This window comes from Pseudophryne corroboree, chromosome 9 (genome assembly GCF_028390025.1).
Source record: "Pseudophryne corroboree isolate aPseCor3 chromosome 9, aPseCor3.hap2, whole genome shotgun sequence".
NCBI lineage: Eukaryota > Metazoa > Chordata > Amphibia > Anura > Myobatrachidae > Pseudophryne > Pseudophryne corroboree.
Genome location: NC_086452.1, coordinates 28,559,598 through 28,577,042, shown reverse-complemented (window position 1 = coordinate 28,577,042; position 17,445 = coordinate 28,559,598). Strand labels below are relative to the sequence as shown.

Sequence of the window (17,445 nt, the reverse complement as noted above, 5' to 3'; positions counted from 1 at the left end):
CCAATCTCTAGTGCATATACACAGGTCTCTGAAAACATGGGGCCCACCATGTTCCTGGAGACAAGTCTTTACTGCACATTCACGAATCACCAGGAAAATGGCCGCCGCACCATTATCCCAGTGATTTCTCCAGCATCAGCAGCACTGGCGTGGGAATCTGGAGAGGTAAGTAATGAAATCTGGGTGCAGGGTGTGCGATGTGGCCCCCCTGCACCACACACACTGCACCCATTATAATAAAGCAGGACACGACGCAGAGGAGATTCAGGGGGATCAGTATAATTCACCTACAATCAAAATTCAGACGGTCAAAATACAAACAATTGACCGACGGTCAAAATACCGTCAAGATCAAAATAACGAAATGGTAAAAATACTGACATTTAAAATGTCGACACAGTCGAAACGCTGACATTTAAACAGTCGTCAGGACCGTCGGGATTTTGATTGTAGGTAAATTGACTGCATCCCGACTCAGGGTAGTCTCTCAGGCTTTGCATGTCCCCCATTGAAGTGTATAGGGCAGTGATTTTCAACCTTTTTTTACTCGCGGCACACCGAACAATATTTTAAAATTGCCAAGGCTCATCATCAGTTCCCCACAGAAAAAAACAAAACAAACACATTGGCCCTCACAGTAAAAAAAAAATCCACACATACATTGGCCTACACAGAAAAAACAATCACATTGCTCCCCTCATAAATCATGTTGCTCAATACAAAAATCCTATTGCTACCCACATAAATCAATTACATTGCTACCCACAAAATCATGTTGCTCACACATAAATCAATCACATTTCTCCCCAATCCTATTGCTCCCCACATTAATTATTCACATTGTTCCCCCCATAAATCCTTATTCTCCCCACATAAATCCTATTGTTCCCCACAGGAGAAATAACATAAGAAATATTAGCCCCTGCCGGTCAGCTGTCCTCCTCCCTGTCCCTCAGTGGCGGGGGTTATTCATATTGTAGTGCTGCGAATACTGAGCAGCGGGTAGGTGTGGATGTGGGTGGGCAAGGAAAGCTGTGTATGCAGGCAGGAACTGGAAGATGTGTATGCAGGCGGGTGGTCTGGCTGGGTGGTGAGATGCGGCGGTCATGACCTATGATATCACACCGCCGCGTCTACAAGGCATAGGTCATGGCCGCAGCACGACTGATCCTCTAAGAAGATCCCGGGCCAACAGTTCACTCTGAAGGTCCAGGAAGCTGCTCTGGCTCCGCGGCACACCTTGCAACTGGTCGCGGCACACTAGTGTGCCACGGCACACTGGTTGAAAAAGCCTGGTATAGGGTAACGCCAACTTAAGACGGCGGCCCCTAGTGGCCGAAAGCTCAGCTTACACCACAGTCCCCATAGTAGGAAAATAGAGGGACTGCAAGGTAAATCACAGGTTTCTCTATGGTAGCCATCTTGTCATATGCAGTATGAGGAAACAGTAACAACTCCTTGCTCTGCCAAAAACTTGACTTGGCATAACTTTGTCCAGTTTCTCACTTGGAGATTCCTCATACGGGGCGGGATGTACTAAACGGAAAATGCGGTAAACCCCCGGTAGTAATATACTATCCTAATGTACTATCCCCCGGCCGCCAACTCAGCGCCTCGGCGGGGTTTGCCAGCTTTTGCTGATGATACCCCATAGAAGCCTATGGCACTTTCTCCGCAGCGCAGTGTGAGGGATCCTCCCAGCTTGCCTCGCGCCCGCCCGTCACCCTGCGCAGACTGACTCCCGGGGCCGAATCCCGGAAGTCAGGCAGCGACCAGCATCGTGGCGCTGCTGCCAGTAAGTTCATATGCGATCAGCATCGTGGCGGCGATGTACATTAGTACATCCCACCCACGGACATGTAGTCCTATATATCAGACCCAGGAACACAGAGGTGCAAAAAGATTTCTAAGTACACAAAAATGACAAACTAGGGACATGGAAGCATGAAAATGTGAGTTAGTGAGCTGGTGTGATAATAAGCCAGCACGCGCTGCACTGTGTCACTAGTCACTATCGCTCATGTTCTGCTGCACTATTGCACGTTTGTTGGAATTCTGCTTTATGTCTCCCATTAATCCACTTGTCCCCCAGATAATGTCCCAGGGCTGCTGTGAGCTGCATTCTTAGCAAAGCTGGAAATCCGTACACGTCCGATCTCGGATGTCATCGGAATGTATTTACATATTTCCCTACAGTCCTGTAACCAGCGCCGCAGCCTCAGGAAAAGTTATGCCCGTCACAAGATACCTTCTAAGTGAGTATTGAAGTATTACAGACGCCCCTCACCACATACTTTTTTAATAGGCTGCAAATCCATGTAAAAATTGGGATCCGGTCTGAAAATCGACAGTATCTAGGTCGACAATGTTTAGGTCGACCACTATAGGTCGACAGTCACTAGGTCGACATGGATGGAAGGTCAACAGGGTTTTTAGGTCGACATGTGCTAGGTCGACAGGTCTAAAGGTCGACACGAGTTTTTCAAAAAATTTTCTTTTTTTGAATTTTTTCACACTTAACGATCCACGTGGACTACGATTGGAACGGTAAAGTGTGCCGAGCAAAGCGGTAGCGGAGCGAAGGCACCATGCCCGAAGCATGGCGAGCGAAGCGAGCCATGCGAGGGGACGCGGTGCACTAATTTGGAATCCCGGTCACTCTACGAAGAAAACGACACCAAAAAAAAAAAAAAAAAAAGTCCTCATGTCGACCTTTAGACCTGTCGACCTAGAAACCCTGTCGACCTTCCATCCATGTCGACCTAGTGACTGTCAACCTATAGTGGTCGACCTAAACATTGTCGACCTAGACACTGTCGATTTGATGAACCACACCCGTAAAAATTACCCATAACTCCCAATAGTCCCAAAAATGTGGAGCGTCTAACCTTTCCAAATTGGTTCAGCACCTCCAGACCCCCCACTGTTCCCCTAGTCATGGAGCACACAAACAGCCCACCCTACACCCATAGACTATACTTCACTTTCTGGAGCCACTACAGAAATCACTGGGAAGATGGAGTCGCATTGTGCAGCGTCATTTTCCTGGAGATATATACATGCGCTAGCTTGGGTGGGGGAGGGAGGTGGCTGCACCCAGACATGGGCCTTCTCTATTGGTGGTGCTGGACAGGTTGCACTTTCAAAAATATTGGTTTGGGTCCCAATTTACCTCCACTGTATGCCAGTGACACTTTAATCTGTAGCCAGTGTATATTGATGAAGTACACATACAGTAATATATTACCTCATGTATAAATATAGAGGACAAGCTGACAATTTCTATTTGGCGGAGCTTAGTAAATTATCCAATAATACTTTACTTAATATTAATTACTTGTTCCCTTGCCCCAAGTAACGAAGGTTCAGAATAAGGGGGATATTCAATCACAGTTGGATCTGCTCCAACAGAGAGGATCCGACACTTCAGTGTTCAATAGCGGCCCGTTTCTGCCCATTTCCCGCCCCCATTCTGACCATTCATTTCCGCCCTCTCTTATGGGCGAAAACTGACAGTTTTCAACTGCGGCGGAGTCATCCATGCGTTTTTCGACTTGTCGGAATTTCTGACAGAGCGGAAAAATGGCACTTCAATTGAATATTGAAGTGTCGGAAAGTTCCGATTATCGGCGGAAAGTGCAATTTTTCCGCCCTGTCGGAACATCCAACTAATTGAACTTCCCCCTAATTGTCTAACTTGATAAACCCCACTCTGCAGCCATCTTTGCAGAATGTAGATGCAATGTATTCCTAGGTTTAAAATCCCAATCCACCATTTAAAAGAAGTTGCAATGTGATAGAAAGTATTTTAAGGGGGGAATTCAATTAAAAGTGAACGGACAATGTATCCCGATGATTCTCCTGTATTTTATTTTTTTCAGGCATTTCAATCTGGCCGCCTGAAAAAAAAAAAACTTTTTCTACTGAAAAGACCCAGGTTCCGAGAAGCCTTTGTGTTTTCACTGGAAACAGCTTAGTTTTCGTCCGATAACGGGGCTGTTTTTGAGGATTTGTTTGTCCTGCCTCTTCTTGCGCCGGCTTATCGGGGATAACTGAATAGCCCCAGTGCCAACAATTACCGCAGGTAATTGAATTCCCCTCTAAGGGGTATATTCAATTAGGGTCGAAAACTGCAGTCTGTCGAAAAGACGGCAATTTTCGACTTTTTAAGGTTGAATTGTGATTCGACCTATTCAATCCCAGCAATTTTTATTCGACAAGTCGTGGAATTCGACTTGTCGAATAGTACGTGAATCGGCGGTATAGCTGCCGATTCACGTACTTTTGAGTGAAACGGGGACAAATTCGACAGGATTTGGCCCCGTTTCCGACCCTCTCAGTCCGACATAAAAAAAATGTCAGACTGAGATGTGGGACCCAGAGGAGGGGGAGCCGCGGGGAGACGGGGGACAGCCGCGGGCAGACAGGGGAGAGCAGCGCTACAGCAGGCGGCTGTGAGACATCCTTCTGCAGCGCTGCTCTCCTCCGTCTGCCCGCGGCTGTCCCCGCTTGTCCCCTCTCCGGTCCCTCATCTCAATTCGACTTTTTTAAAGTCGAATTGAGATGAGATTGAATAGGGGTTGTCGGATCCATTCCAACAAATGCATGTCGGAATGGATCCGACCCTAATTGAATATACCCCTAAACCGGATAACACTCCAAAAACATACTGGCAAGTTAGACAAATCCTGACTAAGTAAACACAAGAAGGGCGCAAAGTACTTTGGTGTGGCTATATAAATAAATGATAATACAGGTTGAGTATCCCATATCCAAATATTCCGAAATACGGAATTTGAGTGAGAGTGAGATAGTGAAACCTTTGTTTTCTGATGGCTCAATGTACACACACTTTGTTTAATACACAAAGTTATTAAAAATATTGTACTAAATGACCTTCAGGCTGTGTGTATAAGGTGTATATGAAACATAAATGAATTGTGTGAATGTACACACACTTTGTTTAATGCACAAAGTTATTAAAATATTGGCTAAAATTACCATCAGGCTGTGTTTATAAGGTGTATATGTAACATAAATGCATTCTGTGCTTAGACCTGGGTCCCATCGCCATGATATCTCATTATGGTATGCAATTATTCCAAAATACGGAAAAATCCGATATCCAAAATACTTCTGGTCCCAAGCATTTTGGATAAGGGATACTCAACCTGTAATACACTTAAGAGGCTGCATGGGAGGACCACTGGCCTTCAAAATGGCCGCACATTACCCTTAATCCCAGTAATAAATCTAATATAATTAATGTAATCAAAGAAAGAGACACCTACAGTATATATAGCTCTAATATATCAGAAGGCATTTTCAAGAACTGTTACACGCTATAACAAAAGTAACCTGAGATGAAAGCAGGAAGACTCCAGGGGGAAGGGGGGTGGTAGTGCCTGTTGCCCTGCTTTTGGTGGGGGGTTGTTGCCCTAGGATTTCCTGTTTTGCATTACCTGCTTTTGGAGGGGGGTTGTTCCCTAGGATTTCCTGTTTTGCATTACCTGCTTTTGGTGGGGGGTTGTTGCCCTAGGATTTCCTGTTTTGCATTACCTGCTTTTGGTAAGGGGTTGCTGCCCTAGGATTTCCTGTTTTGCATTACTGCTGATAGTAAATCATTTCTCATACAGCAAGTGCATACCTGATATGATGCATGTTTAGTTGCTTTTGTCAGAGAAAGCAGCTGAGTGGTGACCAGGACCCAGCGAGAACAGACATTAGGTTATTATACAGGCTGTAGACTCGCTGGTTCCAGGAACTGCGCCTCAGCGTCAGGCACAATAACAGAGTATGAATAAGTTATGAGGTACATGAATGTAAAAAAGTGAATGATTTAGAAGCAGCGATTCCTCCGGGAATTACACGGAATGTTGTAGCCCCCTATTTGGAAACATTTTTCCGGCAGCGAGTTAGAAGTCATGTAACCAGAACTTAACGCTTTCTGGGCTCCATAAGAACTGGTAACTGCAAGGAAAAGCCGCTGTAACCGTAGAAACTTCTAACGCAGCCCGGACGCCCACGAACACCGAAAACAGCGCTTTCCACTGGGGTATTTATGGTGCTACCATGTTTGTAGTACAACTTAAAAGCAAAGATCTGATTGGTTGGTTACTATGTATTACAGCAAAATGTGAGTGATGTCACTTGTGCCAGCGTCCCACAATGACTCACGCTAATGCCGCTCGAAAGAGAGAAACAACATTGCGCCAATATGTCACGTTAATTGCATTTTGCCGTGAAACAGTCAGTTTCACAGACCAGTGATGTTCAAGAGATACAATATCTCAGTTCCTGGAATTAGTGTTACCATGATTTATTTTAATATGCAATATTCTGCGAAAGTTTTAGGCAGGTGTGGAAAAAATTCTGCACAGTAAGGATGCTTTCACAAACAGAAGTGTTAATAGTTTATTTTTATCAATTAACAAAATGCAAAGTGAATGAACAGAAGAGAAATCTACATCAATTCTTCTAGGTACACTTGTACACAGTTTTTGAAGGAACTCGGCCGGGAGGGTTTTCCAAACATCTTGGAGAACTAACCACAGAACAACAACCCCAAACATACAGCCTATGTCATTAAGCACTATCTTCAGTGTAAAGAAGAACAAGGAGTCCTGGAAGTGATGATATGGCCCCCACAGAGCCCTGATCTCAACATCATCGAGTCTGTCTGGGATTACATGAAGGGACAGAAGCATTTGAGCAAGCCTACATCCACAGAAGATATGTGGTTAGTTCTCCAAGATGTTTGGAGGAACCTCCCTGCAGAGTTCCTTCAAAAACTGTGTGCAAGTGTACCTAGAAGAATTAATGCTGTTTTGAAGGCAATGGGTGGTCACATCAAATATTGATTTGATTTAGATTTCTATTGTTCATTCACTTTGCATTTTGCTAATTGATACAAATAAGCTATTAACACTTCTATTTTTGAAAGTATCCTTACTTTGCAGCACTTTTTCCACACACACAAATATATATATATATATATATATATATATATATATATATATTTTAGCAAAAGACAGCAGCACTCCACAGACTGAATCAGTTACAAAGGATTTTCTTCCACATCTGCCTAAAACTTTTGCACGGTACTGTATGTATGTGTGCCTCATGCCTCAGTGCTGCCTGAGCTCCACCCATATGTTTTTACCCTCACCTCTATATCCATCCACTTAATAAAGCAACTTCCCTATACACCAACGCATTTCACCTTCATATTGACCATATATCGACTTGCCTAAGTTATGGCGGACTGTCCTGATTTCCAGACATCCGGAAAAGTCCTCTTTGACATGGGACAACCAAGAGTTGGGAGACGGGTTATTGTAATGCTCAAGTCTGGAAGTCTGGACAGTCCCGCTAAAATGGGGACTGTTGGAAGGCATGCTATAGGTTAGCAGGGGATATCCCTATTTAACAAGCGTAACAGTGGTACCTAGAGCACAATTCCCTGAAACTATGGACATAGAGCCATTGTATGGACATAGGGGGTGATTCAGAGTTGATTGTAGCTGTGCTAAATTTAGCACAGCTACGATCAGGCACACTGACATGTGGGGGGACGCCCAGCACAGGTCTAGTCCGCCCCGCATGTCAGGCTCTACCCCGTCACAGAAGTACAAAAGCATCGCACAACGGCTGGTAGGAAGGAGTTACTCGTTGCTGTGAGGGCCGCAGCGGCTGCGTGTGGCGTCACGCAGCCGCCGCCGCCCCCCCCGCAACGGTCCGGGCACGCCTGCGTTTCCCGGGCCGCGCCCCCTAAATGGCGGCCAAACGCTGCCGGCCCGACACCTCCCACCCAGCGACCGCCTCTGCCTATCAATCAGGCAGAGGCGATCGCAATGCTAAGACAGCCGTCGGCTGCCTGCCATGCGCCGGCGCACTGCAGCACCGGCGCATGGGCAGTTCAGACCCGATTGCTGCTGTTCAAAAACGCACAGCAGCGATCAAGTCTGAATGACCCCCATAGAGCCTAAAACATAAAAGTCAGCACAGGCACTAAATGTTGCCATTATTAATCAGTTGAAGTTCGCTATTTTGCTAATAGAGGGAAATCATTTTGATTTCATATTAGGGCTCTTTAAACTATCAGTGTTCTTTGAATGAAAAGAATGTTATGGACAAGCTTTCATTCAGTGCCATATAAAGCAATGAAGATACAGGTGTTTGATTAAATAATCACATATTGGAACATATGCATCAATGCTTGGCGAGAGATAAAGTAGACTAAGAAAGTGCCAACCAATCAGCTCCTGTCATTTTTCAAACACAGCCTGCAACTGACAGTTATGAGCTGATTGGTCGGTACTTTATCTCTCTCCAAGCATTGATGCATATGCCCCAACTTAATATCAGGGCTAATGGGAATAAGGCAATTTAACAGTCTTAAATACAAGCTCATTTTTCAAAGCAGGTAGTCCTAACATTTTATCCAGGCTGTAATTTGAGGTAACGGAATCACCATATATTTGGTAATGGAATCACATTAGGTTACTCCTTTGGTCAGGAAGTAGATCTAAAGGAAAGGTGCCACCATTTATACAGCAGCTCTCAGTCACTGCTCACACAGCTGCTGCCACGTCACTGGTCACACAGCTGCTGCCACGTCACTGGTCACACAGCTGCTGCCAGTCACTGGTCACACAGCTGCTGCCAGTCACTGGTCACACAGCTGCTGTCAGTCACTGGTCACACAGCTGCTGCCAGTCACTGGTCACACAGCTGCTGCCAGTCACTGGTCATGCAGGTGCAATGAACCATGTGCTGAGACATTCTTTTAAATAATCCTTGGAAATGAATCTCACTAAGCTCCAAAATATTTCTGGTGAGGATATACAGTAGTCTATCATTTGGGTTGGGTTCGGGTGACCGGCAGTCGGGATCCCATCGGTCAGCCTACAGACCCTGGGTTTACCGGTTGCCAGAATGCCGGCAGGGGGTCGAGCGCAACGAATCCCCTTGCAGGCTCACTGCGCTTGCCATGAAGCGGGCTTGGTGGGTGCTGTGGACACCCACGAGTGGGAATAGTCCCTGTATGTTGGCATTATGGCTGTCGGCATTTGAAGCCGTCTGTATTTCAGCGTTGGAATCCTGACCGCCAGTATCCCAACCGCCGGTAACATGACTACATCACTATCATTTTCACTCTACCTACACATTTTAATTTAACAAACGTATTAAACAGTTCAGAAATGAACCTCACTTTTGTATTCTGTTCAATAGGAACCAATTGTGAATATTTTCTGTATCAACACAAGTTTTAACTTAAATCCTTAATACATAGGCTGACCATACTATCCCTTTAATCCCGGACACTCATGAATTACACAGGTTCTGTGGTTGATTAAAATCAGCTGAAATGCTGCCTTGAATTAAGCCAGCCACAGAACCTGTGTAATTCATATGTGTCCTGGTTTAAAGGGACAGTATGGTAAGATTACTTATACAGTACATATATTATCGGGGACAGTAATGAATAACTACGATAGCTAAACTGAATCATTTTGTACTTAAATATTTTGTAAAACATAGCAGGAAATATAAGCGGTAGCAGCTGCACTAGTAGGTAGCAAACATATTGTAATCAGTACACTTTACCTGTCTCTCCACCCACTTGGTGATTCCGTTATAAAAAAAAAATGTGCCCGGGTCACACAAATCGTCACACGTTTACCAAATTTATGCAGATGTATCCCCAGGATGTCCCATCTTGTAAAAAGCTAAAGTTAATTCTGGAAGCTGACTTTAATAATATTCTGCACACACATAGTAACGTGTCTCATGAATGGTGATTCCGTTACGGACTGTGGTAACTTACACAAGATACTGTAGCACTTAAGGTATTTTGGAGTATTTTATATGGGGTTTATTGTGGGCTGTAGGGTTAAGGTGGTTTGGTCACATTAGTGGTGGCAGTTGTATGATGAATAGAGGTGATTCCGTTGCCGTGGGAATTTCCCTATACTGCCGCAATCCTCTATTGACTATCGCCATGTTAGGATCATTAAACAAGGCATTTTTTTATTTAATTTTCTGCTTTTCAGCTATTTAATTGTTTATGTTTTTCTCTGTTTTTACATTTTAATGGAATTTGCAACTGGAAGCCCAAGACTGAGCTTCCAGCAGTGCGCACACGCGCTTCAGCAATGGCACATTACGCAGAGGGGACTGCGACTAGCTGGTGACGAGACGAGTCGCTGCCCATCGAACTTTTAGTGATACATAGCGGCGATAGGAGATGTTTTCCGTATATTGTTAAATATAGACTTAAAAGACATTTTTGTAAGTCACTTACAAAGCGCAAATCATCCACTGTACAACTTTGGACCTGCACATAAGTCTGCAGAGATAGCGGCATCTCTGCAAGAGCAACAGACTGCACTGGCAGATGAGAGGATTTGGACGCTGTGAAGGCATTACTAGCAGAGCACAGATTAGCCACAGTTTTGCGTCACCTTTTACAGAGCAATGCAGAAATAGGATTTCATGATGAGTAAGATTACTATAATGGGGCAATAGGGGAGAGGGCACATTGCTACTCCACAGAAGAACTCTGTACAGTTCTGCACCAGCTGAGAGCTGGCGTTCTGTGGTTCTTGTCCTATACTTTTACTGGGAGTAGTCTCTGCTCTTTCATGCTGCAGAAAAGTGCAAACGCTGAGCAATGTAATAAAACTTTCCACACACTGTATTTCCACAAGGTAGAAAGTGGTGGGAAAATTATTAGTTGGAAGGGGTGGTGGAAAGGGGCAGTTGGAAGGGGTGGTGGAACGGGGTAGTTGGAAGGGGTGGTGGAAAGGGGTAGTTAGAAGGGGTGGTGGAAAGGGGCAGTTAGAAGGGGTGGTGGAACGGGGCAGTTAGAAGGGGTGGTGGAACGGGGTAGTTAGAAGGGGTGGTGGAAAGGGGTAGTTAGAAGGGGTGGTGGAAAGGGGTAGTTAGAAGGGGTGGTGGAAAGGGGCAGTTGGAAGGGGTGGTGGAACGGGGTAGTTAGAAGGGGTGGTGGAAAGGGGCAGTAGATTAGACACTGAAGTTTTGCAGAGTGGTAAGGGGCTTCTTAAATACCCATATAACTTATTTTATTTAGGCCTTTCTTAATATTATAACTAGATCATTAAATAACACTTTTCACACCTGCTAGCACTTACTACCTGACAGTGTGCAGAGCAGAGCATCACTTACTACCTGACAGTGTGCAGAGCAGAGCATCACTTACTACCTGACAGTGTGCAGAGCAGAGCATCACTTACTACCTGACAGTGTGCAGAGCAGAGCATCACTTACTACCTGACAGTGTGCAGAGCAGAGCACCACTTACTACCCGACAGTGAGCAGTGCAGAGCATCACTTACTACCTGACAGTGTGCAGAGCAGAGCATCACTTACTACCTGACAGTGTGCAGAGCAGAGCTTCACTTACTACCTGACAGTGTGCAGAGCAGAGCAGAGCTTCACTTACTACCGGACAGTGAGCAGTAAAGAGCATCACTTACTACCTGACAGTGTGCAGAGCAGAGCATCACTTACTACCTGACAGTGTGCAGAGCAGAGCATCACTTACTACCTGACAGTGTGCAGAGCAGAGCATCACTTACTACCTGACAGTGTGCAGAGCAGAGCATCACTTACTACCTGACAGTGTGCAGAGCAGAGCATCACTTACTACCTGCCAGCGTGCAGTGCAGAGCATCACTTACTACCTGCCAGCGTGCAGTGCAGAGCATCACTTACTACCTGACAGTGTGCTGTGCAGAGCATCACTTACTACCTGCCAGCGTGCAGTGCAGAGCATCACTGGGTATAAAATACCTAAGATGACCCTGTGATGAGAGGTAACATAACACTGTTCTCCGGTCACTTTACAGACAATATAAATAGAACTTTTTTTGCATACAGTGCGATAATAAGAGAGAACCTAAACATTCACAAGGAAAAACAAGTGCAAGCTCTGTGGGACAGCTCAAGATGCCCAGCCTGTAATCTGCCCATCAGTATGGCAGGTCATGCTGCTAAATGCTAGTGCTGGATTACTGGACTCAGAATCACTTTCACCATGAAACACGTAACTCTGCCTTATGGGCAGGACCAGGGCTATAAGTGACGGTAAATGGCTCCTTACTGTAACAATCAGCGATCACCCCTCAGGGCGACTGTAACATGTAACAATCAGTGATCACCCCTCAGGGTGACTGGAACATGTAACAATCAGTGATCACCCCTCAGGGTGACTGGAACATGTAACAATCAGCGATCACCCCTCAGGGTGACTGGAACATGTAACAATCAGCGATCACCCCTCAGGGTGACTGGAACATGTAACAATCAGCGATCACCCCTCAGGGTGACTGGAACATGTAACAATCAGTGATCACCCCTCAGGGTGACTGGAACATGAACGTACCATGTGCAGACACAGACCTTGGAGCTGGATGCCTTGGAGGGTATCCGATCTGGGGGTAAACAATACTTAGGTCGACCACTATTGGTTGACATGTATTAGGTCGACACATGAAAGGTTGACATGAGTTTTTCACTTTTTTCTTCATTTTTTGAACTTTTTCATACTTTACGATCCACGTAGACTACGATTGGGAATAGTAACCTGTGCCGGGCGCAGCGGCAGCGCAGTGAGGCACCTTGCCCGAAGCATGGCGAGCGAAGCGAGGGGAATCGGTGCACTAATTAGGGTTCCCGGTCACTTTACGAATAATTTTTTCTTTTTAAAATTCCTGTCGACCTGTTTCCATGTCAACCTAATGACCATGTTGACCTATTTCAGATGTTGACCTAGTCACTGTCGAGCAATAGTGGTCGACCTAGTTACCGTCGACCCAACCATCCACACCCGCCTCTTGGAGCTGGACCCCTAAGTGGCCTAAATGCAGAACAGAGCAACCTGTGGCTCTCCTGGTGCTGTGGGACTACAAGTGCCAGCATGCCCCCCCACCCCTCCGGAGAGCTCCAGGTAGAAAGTGACAGAGCAGCCTACCAGCAGGGGTGCCCAGCAGGCACACAGCACACACATGACTCCCATCAGCTGGACCATGGTCTCCATCGTTATCCTCTCCCACTGCCTGCTGGCCTGGGAGGCGGACACCCGGCTCTTGCAGCGGGTCACCAGGGCTCTGATGGTCGCCAGGTTGCAGGAGAGGGTGGTGGCCAGGGAGAGGAGCCCCAGGCAGGCGAAGGTGGCAGCGAAGACGATGTTCCCGGGAGTCCTGTCATCCGTGCTGATGAAGCACCAGGTGCCCGGCCACTGCAGGGTGTACTGCCCCAGCCCCACCATGGGCATCAGGGCGAAGGCCAGCACCGCCCCCCAGATGGTCAGCAGCACCGTGGCGGTGGCCCCGGTCCTCATGTGGCTGGAGTACCAGTGCGGGCACCTGATGGCCAGGGTCCGCTCTATGGCCATGGCACTGCCAATGAAGAGGGGACACAGACCGAACATGGCCATGCACAGTCCGAAGAAGGGGCACAGGTGCCCGGAGGGGTCCACCCGGCTCCACTGGCGGCCGGCCCGGTAGACGGAGATGACGATGGGGCTGGTGAGCAGCTGGCCGGTCAGGTCGGTGAGGGCCAGGGCGCCGATGCACAGCAGGAAGGAGTGCTTGCGTTTACTCTCCTTCTCCCGGTACGAGCGGTAGATGAGCAGCATGGCCAGAGAGTTGCCCACCAGGCCGGTGATCATCATGGACAGGGGGAAAGCCACGGACACGGAGCCCCCGCACTCCGCCCGGCTGCTGCTATTGCCCCGGCCCCTCTCCCCCGCCACCACGTTGGACATGTTGGGGTCCCACATCGCGGCGGCAGGGGTGGCATTCAGGAGGGCACAGTGCTCCATGCCGCGCTCCCACTCATGTCTGTGGCAGGACACCTGCCTGCAGTGCCAGCAGCACGCGTGGAGCGCGGCTATATAAGCTGGGGGGCGGCACCACCCACTCCCACGTCACTTTCATTCATCTCCTCTTCTTCCACCACCAGGATGGGCACCTGGAGCTTGGCACCGGGGCAGGAGGGGGTCACGCACTGCATGGGGTGCACTCTGTATAGGGGCAAGCTCTTCTGTAGCCCCTGCGTGGGGGAATCCCGTCCCGTGGGCTCCGGCGCTGAGTACATGCTGCACGTGTTTACGGGTGAGGAACAGAAGCTGCGACAGTTGGACATCTGATACTTTGTATCATTGTTGGAGTTACAGTAGTGCTCCGTCATTCATGTAGCAAGCGCGCCACCTAGTGTCCGCACACGCTCATAGCGCCTGTCCCTGCTGTGCCCGCTCGGAGCATCTGTCCCCGCACATAGCGCCTGTCCCTGCACGGGATCCGGTCTGAAGATCGACAGTGTCTAGGTCGACAATGTTTAGGTCGACCACTATAGGTCGACAGTCACTAGGTCGACATGGATGGAAGGTCTACAGGGTTTCTAGGTCGACATGTGCTAGGTCGACAGGTCTAAAGGTCGACATGAGTTTTTCACTTTTTTTTTTTTTTCATACTTAACGATCCACGTGGACTACGATTGGAACCGTAAAGTGTGCCGAGCGAAGGCACCATGCCCGAAGCATGGCGAGCCATGCGAGGGGACGCGGTGCACTAATTTGGGATCCCGGTCACTTTACGAAGAAAACGACACACACACAAAAAAATCCTCATGTCGACCTTTAGACCTGTCGACCTAGCACATGTCGACCTAGAAACCCTGTCGACCTTCCATCCATGTCGACCTAGTGACTGTCGACCTACAGTGGTCGACCTAAACATTGTCGACCTAGATACTGACAATAAAACGAACCCCCCCTGCACATAGGGGGTCATTCCGAGTTGATCTATATCTGTGCATGCGTATGCACCGCAATGCGCACACGCGTCGTACGGGTACAAAGTCCTTTGTGGTTTTGCACTGGTTCTAGCAACGATTCCACAGCCGGCCGCAAGGAGATTGACAGGAAATGGGAGTTTTTGGGTGTCAACTGACCGTTTTCTGGGAGTGTTTGGAAAAACGCAGGCGCCGCCGGGCGTTTGCTGGGCGGGTATCTGACGTCATTACCGTGTCACTCGTCGCAGCAATCATCGCACAGGATAAGTAAGTACAGGGCTGGTCTTGTTTTGCACAAAATGTTTTTGCAGGCGCTCTGCTGCACAGGCGTTCGCACTCCTGCAAAGCGAGAATACACTCCCCCGTGGGCGTCGACTATGCGTTTGCACGGCTGATAAAAACTGCTAGCGAGCGATCAACTCGTAATGACCCCCCATAGCGCCTGTCCCTGCTCATAGCGCCCGTTCCTGCACAGGGTTAAAGAACTTTTTGTTTGTTCTCTTGGCAGTAGATTGTAAAAGCGTGATATTTTTAATAAAATCATTTTTAAAAACATTTTCTGCTGAAAGCTTGAGAGAGAAAAAAATAACTATGTATTAGATGTTTTCTAACCTATCAACTTGTGAGATGAACCTTTCACGTGTGGAAAAATGTATATTCTAAGCTATAACATCTTCTTCCCACTCCCCCTTCAATACGAGCAGACACGTTATTATCTGTATTTATTATTACAGGTTGAGTATCCGATATCCAAAATGCTTTGGACCAGAATATGTTGGATATCGGATTTTTCCGTATTTTGGAATAATTGCATGCCATAATGAAATGTCGCGGGGATGGGACCTAATGTGCCCTACACACTGGCAGGTAACACTGAACGATGTGAACATTTTTGTTCATTAATGAATGAGAACTCGTTACTATCGTTCAGTGTGTAGGAATCAACGATGAACGATGCGCGGCCCGCGCTTGTTAATTGTTGGTGCCGGGTCGCTTATACATGCAGGCCAATATGTACAATCTCGTCCATATTAGCGTGCACTGCCATGGAGCCGGGTGACGGGGGGAGTGAAGAAACTTCACTACCCCCCTGCCGCCGGGTCAGCCGTAGGGTGGGTTGACAAGTGTGTAGGGCCCATTAGTCCAAGCAGAGAATGCATTTATGTTTCATACACACCTTATACACACAGCCTGAAGATCATTTAATACAATATTTTGAATCATTTTGTGTATTAGACAAAGTTTGTGTACATTGAGCCATCAGAATACAAAGGTTTCACTATCTCACTCTCACTCAAAAAATTCCGTATTTCGGAATATTCCATATTTTGGAATATTTGGATATGGGATACTCAACCTGTATCATTATTATTATTATTATTATTATTATTATTATTATATAGGGAAATAGGAGTGTGATACACAAGGATAAGAGTGACATATTGCATATCGGTGCAGCCAGATTGCAGTGGGTCTGGGTGGGCTGTGTGATCCCTGCGGCCCTGAGGTCACACCTAGCATTGTCATACACTGGTGCTGCATTTTGCACAACAGATAACGGTTATTGCTGTACGGAGCTGATAAGGACACATTCTCTGTCTCCCCGGTCTCTGTGTTCTGAGTTTGTAAGAGAAATATCGCTCTTTGCGCAACTGTAGTGAAATATTGCTGAACAGGTAATTTTGCTAAACTCCGTCTGACCATGAAGAGTCACTTCTACTGTGTCTTTCCCAAGTTGCATAGAAAACGAAACTGAGAAGAGGATGGCTCTGACAGTGTCCTCACTGCATTCTGGAGGCCTCATCGTGCTCTGACAGTGTCCTCACTGCATTCTGGAGGCCTTATCGTGCTCTGACAGTGTCCTCACTGCATTCTGGAGGCTTCATCGTGCTCTGACAGTGTCCTCACTGCATTCTGGAGGCCTCATCGTGCTCTGACAGTGTCCTCACTGCATTCTGGAGGCCTCATTGTGCTGTGACAATGGTCTAACTGCACTCCGGAGGCCTCACCGTTCTGTGGCAGGGGTCTCACTGTACTCTGGAGGCCTCACCGTGCTCTGACAGTGGCCTTACTGCACTCTGGAGGCCTCACCGTGCTCTGACAGCGGCCTCACTGCACTCTGGAGGCCTCACCGTGCTCTGACAGCGGCCTCACTGCACTCTGGAGGCCTCACCGTGCTGTGACAGTGGTCTCACTGCATTCTGGGGGCCTCACCTCACTCTGACAGCGGCTTCACCAAGCTCTGTAGACCTCACCTCACTCTGACAGCGGCCTCACCACACTCTGTAGACCTCACCTCACTCTGACAGCGGCCTCACCACACTCTGGAGACCTCACTTCACTCTGACAACGGCCTCACCACACTCTGTAGACCTCACCTCACTCTGACAGCGGCCTCACCACACTCTGGAGACCTCACTTCACTCTGACAACGGCCTCACCACACTCTGTAGACCTCACCTCACTCTGACAGCGGCCTCACCACACTTTGGAGACCTCACTTCACTCTGACAGCGGCCTCACCACACTCTGTAGACCTCACCTTACTGTGACGGCGACCTCACCACGCACTGGCAGTGGCCTCATTTTGCTCTGGTGGCCTCACCACACTAGTGCTCTCTGTCC

General features: G+C 47.6%; 1 protein-coding gene across 1 annotated transcript in view; it reads right to left on the bottom strand.

Annotated features, from left to right (window-relative positions):
• PTGER3 (prostaglandin E receptor 3) overlaps positions 1 to 14,161 on the bottom strand; it is a 52,867-nt gene extending 38,706 nt beyond the window's left edge. Inside the window, exon 1 of the mRNA XM_063939094.1 lies at positions 12,998 to 14,161. Within this exon, the coding sequence (XP_063795164.1) occupies positions 12,998 to 13,849 (852 nt within the window). The 5' untranslated portion in view covers positions 13,850 to 14,161. The remainder of the gene's footprint in view (positions 1 to 12,997) is intronic.
• Positions 14,162 to 17,445: the final 3,284 nt, after the last annotated feature.